The 6571-nt window shown below is 34.1% G+C and overlaps 1 protein-coding gene across 8 annotated transcripts in view; it reads left to right on the top strand.

Moving 5' to 3' along the window:
* Ankrd28 (ankyrin repeat domain 28) overlaps window positions 1-6571 on the top strand; it is a 182804-nt gene that overhangs the window by 151802 nt on the left and 24431 nt on the right. For all 8 annotated transcript variants that reach the window (XM_013515633.1, XM_013515636.1, XM_013515634.1 and 5 more), the window contains 3 exons: window positions 3551-3662; window positions 3829-3855; window positions 4206-4280. In XM_013515633.1, the coding sequence (XP_013371087.1) occupies window positions 3551-3662; window positions 3829-3855; window positions 4206-4280 (214 nt within the window). The remainder of the gene's footprint in view (window positions 1-3550; window positions 3663-3828; window positions 3856-4205; window positions 4281-6571) is intronic.

Raw genomic sequence — 6571 nt, 5'->3', positions numbered from 1 at the left:
TTTTTTTTGTTTGGTTTTTTTTTTTTTTTTTTTTTTGGTTTTTGGTATTTCTCTGGTACTGGAAACCAAACTCACGACCTTGCGCTTACCAGGCAGGCACTTTGCCGCTGAGCTAAATCCCCAGCCTTTCAGTTCTTTTTATATTCTAGATAGTAATCCTGTGTCAGAATATCTCCCATTATCTAGGCTGTCTCTTCACTCTGTTAGTTGGTTCACTATATTATGATAGTGCTGATCAGGAAGTCTTTGCCCTGTGCCTGTTGTTTCAGGTGTGTCCCCTATGTTTTCTTAAGCAGTTTCAAAATTTCAGGTCTTACACCTAAGTCTTTGACCCATTTTGAATTGATTTTTGTACAGGATAGTGAAGGCTGTATTCTTGCTGGCATGGTGGAAGGGACAAAAGAGCTCCCTCAGGCCTCATAGGATCATTAATCCCTTTTTTGATGTGACCTAATCACCTTCCAAAGGCACAGCTTTCTGTTATCATCACCTTGGGGTTAGGATATCTGATATGAATTGGGAGGATATAACTATTCAGACTACAGCCATAGTCCTATGAAATGGTCACAGTTTGGCTTCTAACAGCATCATTTATATTTGTCTTTTTAAATTTTACTTAGGTGGCTCATGAAAATTTGTCCAGAGGTTTTATAATCCTTAGATTAAATCTAGTAACTATTTAATATTTTTATTGCCAAAATAAATTTATCTTTAGATTTCCTTTTGTGATGGTACAGAGTGAATATATTTGATTTTTGTATATGATTTGTCTTACCAAATCTTGTTAAACTCATTTTGTACATGTATATAAGACAACAGTGTGATTCTCTGTTCCTTACTGTAAAGCATTGGACAAATTATTTAACCTCTCTGTGCCTGTTTTGTGAAATGGAGATCCTAAGTCTGACCTAACTCACGGCCATGTGAGGAATAGATCTAATGTGTGAATTGTACAGAACATTAAGTAGGGCATTTTAATCTTTCTTTGATGGCTAACTGCATATTTAACTACACTTAGAATCTTTTTCTTTTCTTTTTTTAGTAGGAATAGCCACTGTTATATACCATTATGGAAAGGAAGAGTATAGAGAAGAAAAAGGGCCCCTCTGACAATGCCATGTCCCATCTAAGTTGAGTAGTCCTTACCCAGGATTTGGCCAGCCATCAGACACATGAACTGGAATCAATTTGAACTTGCATCAGAACTCAAAATTGGGATTCATAGGTTGTAGGGGAAATGTATGAGGAATTTAAATAACTTGAAATGCATTCTGATTTAACTTACATGTCTAATTTATATTAAGATACAATACTTACCTAATGTATTAAATGAGGAAAACAAAATTATAACAGTAAGAATAGTGTGCCTAGCCACAAATACTCTTCTAGATTTTTTACATGTATTTTCATTTCAGAAAAGAAAAATATACATAATTTTCATTTCTTAATTATCTTGGCTTTACTAAATGAGCATGTATTAATTTACTGTCAGGAAAAAAGTCACAGTACGTGGACTGTCTACCCCTTCTTACTTGCAAATTAAAATAGCGGTCTAGATTTTCAAGAACTATGAAACGTATAAGATCAGAGATCTAGTCCTTGTTTTAATCTCGCTCTAGCCAAAAGATTTGGGACAAGACAGTTACTTTGGCCCACGGTATCCAAATGTGACATACAGACTTTCCTTAATGTTAGTAATTTTTTTTGTTAAAAGAGTACTCTGCATATCTATAAAGTAATTATGAAAATTCCTATTTTTAGCAAAATATAAAAGACATATCAGTGAACAGAATTTTTAATACATTTAGTTTTTGTTTTGAAATGTGAGCCCAGCCATTTGAGTAATGGGAATGTTAAAAATTAAATAATGTAATACGATAAAAACTATTGCATGTATAGCAATTAAATTATTTCAAACCATTTAGTAATGTAAACCTGGAAGTACTCACTATAAATAATGCATTAGGATATACTCCACTACTTTATAAAGTAAACATGAGCTTACTGGTTTTGCTTTCCTTTTGATAAATCTTTTCTTCAGTACTAATATATCAATGAGTTATTTAAAGTAGTTTGTTCCACTGATAGAATCTATCTTATACTTAGGTCTCAGTAAGGAAGAACTGTTTGTTAATCACTCATATCTAGAGAACTCAGAGTTATATTTTTAATGCATTTGTTGAAATATTTATAAAGTAATGTGACTGCCTACAGACGCATAACCTTTTCTATATTTTAGTAAATAGTAATCTCTGAATTGGATACCTACAGAGTGTACGTACAAACAGCTTACACATTACCTGAATGTTTCCTCATCCTCAGGTGCCTTCAGAGCAAGTGTATAAAACTTGAAAAATACTATTCCTAATGATATTCTTTATTCATCATACCTGAGAATTGTAGTTGTATGTAATGCAACACCATACTCAGTGTAGAGCCTTTACAATAGAATAATTTGTCAAATCACAGATACCTAGAAGCAAATCTTTTAATTTCAAATTTAGTGCCTTTTTGCTACAGTAACAGTATTTCATATTTCCCATTCTGTGGGTTGTCTCTTCACTCTATTGATAGTTTCTTTTGTGGTATAAAAACTTTTTAATATGATGTAATTACAGTTATTTGTTCTTTGTAGTATTTCCTGTGCAATCAAGGTTTTGTTCGTAAAGTATTTGCCTACCCCCATGCCTCCAAGATCTTTACGTATTCTATCCTCCAGCAGATTGTTTCTGTTCTTGTATTTAGATCCTTGATCAATTTGACATTAATTGAGTGCACTGTAAGTGATATGGGTCTAGGCTTAATCTTTAACATGTGGAAAGCTGGTTTTTCTAGCAGTATTTATTGAAGAAGTTATCTTTCTTCTAGTGAAGGTGTTTGGCCCCTTTGTCAAAGATAAGATAGCCAAGTGTATTTGGAGTTGTTTCTGCATCTTCTAAACTGTTCTATTCATCCTCTAGTCTGTTTTTTTTCCAGTACCATGCCTCCTTGCCTTTGTTGCCCAGAATTGCTTTTGCTATTCTAGGTCTCCCTGAATTCCAAATTAATTTTAGGATTGGTTTCTCAGATACATGAGGTATGCTATTTGTGTTTTGATTGAGATTGCATTGAATCTCTTTAATAGTTTTAGAAGAGTGGACTTGATTTCTTGAGGTGATTTTTTTAAATATCCTTTCTTGACCTTGTAAGAAATTATACTCTTGTTCTGTAGAGATAGAAAAATAGAAATAATGTAAACATTGTATGCTTACCACCACTAAGTTCAGTCCTATCAAATGTTGTTTGAGTGGAGGAGGTGGTGCCATAGATAGTAGCTATTTAAGAGCCTTCAAGTATGCTAACTCTTCTTACAGACTTCGGAGTTATTCACATGGAAGGAAGGAGATTCTCTTATGAATATTTTATTGGCATTCAGGATACCTCATTTAAATGACAGATTTTTTTACTGTATAGTTTATGTATTACTCAAGTATAAGAAAATTGTCAGGTATTTTTATCACTGGTTAAAATGCAAGATTTCAAATTTTCAGTATGTTGTTACTTGATATAGGTGCCTGGAATATTTATTAAGAAATGATGCAAATCCGGGGATTCGGGATAAGCAAGGATACAATGCAGTTCATTATTCAGCTGCTTATGGTCACCGTCTGTGTCTTCAGCTGGTAAGATTCCTGAATTCTTATTAAAGGACTAACATAAGTATTAATAGTCTAATAATATGATGAGAATAAGAATAAATGGTTAAAGAAAAGCATATTGCTCTGCTTTTTTTATATTTTCAGAATCCATTTACCTCCTAAATATTTTTGTTTTTAACCTTTATTTCAGATTGCAAGTGAAACTCCTTTAGATGTTGTAAGTATTAGTTGATTCCTCCCTCCCATTGAGAATGTTATATTTCTTTACTGTCATTAGAACTGAAGCCAAAGATGTTTTCACATACCCTGAAAGCAAAGACAGTGACAAATATGCATAGGAGAGGAAAAGTGTTTACTTGGCAGAAGTTAAATAACATTTCTCCACACTCTTAATTCATACCCATCTTCAAAGCTCTTGTCTGTGGTCTTTACTCTACTTTTGTGATTCTTTTCCGTAAGATTGCTGACTTATATTCTAAAATAGATTTGACCTGGGGAGTAGAAAGAATAACTGCTGTAATTTATGTAAAAATATCATTTCTAACATTTAAAGTGCTTCTTTTTCAGTTAATGGAAACCTCTGGGACAGACATGCTGAATGATACAGACAATAGAGCAACAATAAGCCCTTTACATTTGGCTGTGAGTATTGCCTTTACAAACAACTTGATGTCTTGTTTACTGAAAACACCTGGTATCTGTTTGTGTTAACTATAGCAGTATCCTGAACTTTTGGTCCATGTATAGTAGTTATGGTACAGTTAAAACTTTAAGATCTTTTTAATCCAGAGAATTCTTTAGTTTACTAGTTTTTATTTTCTGGCTTTGTTTTATTTTTTTTTTTTTAAATAGTGGTCCTTGGGCTTCCCCCAGGGCCCACTCTAAGGGAAAGAATATGCCTGTGACATGAATTGTCAAATGAGCTACCCTGATGGAAGGATTCTGCACTGCCTAGGGAGATGATATGCACACACAAACTCCGTGGTATTTCTACAATTTTTTGCCTATGTTGTGATCTTGGGATGTTAACTACTTGTATGTTCAGTGCAACTTCAGTTATTCATGCTTTAGGATTTGGCTACATGAGCTAAAATATACCTTTCACTTTGCACTTGTCTGAATTCTCACTCAATATCAGTCACTAAGAAGAGATTAGGGAGATGTATGACAATTCTTAAATATGGGAATGAATTGCCTTAGGAAATAATAAGTAGAGCCCAATCTAACTCTTTCTATACTGAAAAAAAAAAAATATATATATATATATTTTTTTTTTTTTCCTAAAGAAAGCATGTTTTATTTAGTTGGTTGGGTACAGGACTTTAAGAATCAGGAGACCAGGATACTGTCACCAACTGTTTGTGAGAGCTCTGTTAGTACCATGCTTCTGGGGGTATATACTCAATTTAATGGGAATCAATGTAAATTCAGTGATCCACTTGTTTCTTTTCACATGTACTCTTATTTTTTATTTTAATATTCACCTTGTGTATGTTCTAACACTGAATTTTCTTTTTGTGCTCCTTCCCCAAAGTACTTCCTGTCATGGTCTACATAACTAAGAAGACATGCCAGAGTTTTTTTGCTTTCTTATCCCTGAAGACTTCAGGATAAGAAAGCTCTATCAGACTTTCATTGTAAATAAGAAGTCTAAACAGGCAGAGCCAGTATAGAGAAACTAAGCATTTTATTATTTGTGGCAAGAAGTGAACTCTGAGCAGATTACTAGGCAATGCTTGCATCATCATTACCATTTTCACAGTGATAAAAGCAGTCATTTCTTAATTACTTCTGAAGTGCCAGACCATTTCTCCTTTTGACAAGGTATAGCAGATTATCAGCATGTTAAAGGCTCCCAAATGTCCTGTAATGCGTAGGACTCTATTATTAGCTTAATGATGTTAACTTCTTTGGAAATTTCAAAATATGTGCTCCTTCCCACTCTACTGAGTTCAACAAATTTCTCCTTTTGTACTGCAGTTTAACAGTGTGCTCCAATTCAACAGTAAAGTCAATCTTGCTCTCTCTCTCTCTCTCTCTGTCTTCTACACCCACACTGTTTACATTAAAGTTTTTTTGTAGTTAAAAAAATCATAATTAAAAAATGTACCTTCTTGCTTGATGTACTGTAATTTCAGCACTCAGGAGGCTAAGGCAGTCTGTTCTACATAATAAGCTGAGGACCAGTGTGAACTGTGTAATGAGACCCTATCTCAAAAAAAAAAGTGCCTTCTTTACTGTTTTTTAGAGTACATTTCAGTATTGTTTAAGTATGTTCGCATTGTTGTACAACCAGTCTCCAGAACTTTTTCCTCTTGCAAAAGTAAAATTTTCTACCCATTAAACAACAGCTCCCTTTTTCTCCCTCCCTGCAGCAGATTCTATGAATTTAATCTAGATACCTCATTTATGGGGAATCATACAGTTTTTCTCTTTTTGTGGGTGGCATATTTCTCTTAATTACTGTCCTCAAGGTTCATCTGTATTGTAGCATATGTGAGGACTTCCTTTATTTTTAAAGCTGAACAATATCCCATTGTGTATATATACCATATTAGGGGCAAATTGGGGGTTTTGTTTTGTTTTGTTTTGTTGGCTGTACTGGAGAGTAAACCTACGTCCTCATGCATGTTAGCAAGCACTCTACCACAGAGTAGATCCCTACCCCTTTTCTTTTTACGTTTGCCTCAAACTCAATGATCCTCCTGTCTCAGCCTCCTAAGTAGCTGGAATTACATGCCTGTGCCTGGTTTCTACATTTTGATTGTTCATTCATCTGTCAGTGGACACACTTTGCTTCCGTTTCTTGGCTATCTGGTTAAGTTCTGCAGTGAACAGAGAGATGTGCTGGATCGTGATTTGAAGCTGAAATGATAACATGTATAATGTAGTAATTAGGCTCAATGAAAATATGATTATACCACTGCTTTTGT

Source organism: Chinchilla lanigera, unplaced genomic scaffold (assembly GCF_000276665.1).
Source record: "Chinchilla lanigera isolate Chin_1 unplaced genomic scaffold, ChiLan1.0 scaffold00029, whole genome shotgun sequence".
In the NCBI taxonomy this organism is placed as follows: Eukaryota; Metazoa; Chordata; class Mammalia; order Rodentia; family Chinchillidae; genus Chinchilla; species Chinchilla lanigera.
Note: the sequence above shows the minus strand (reverse complement) of the source record. Positions and strands in the feature narration are given on the sequence as shown.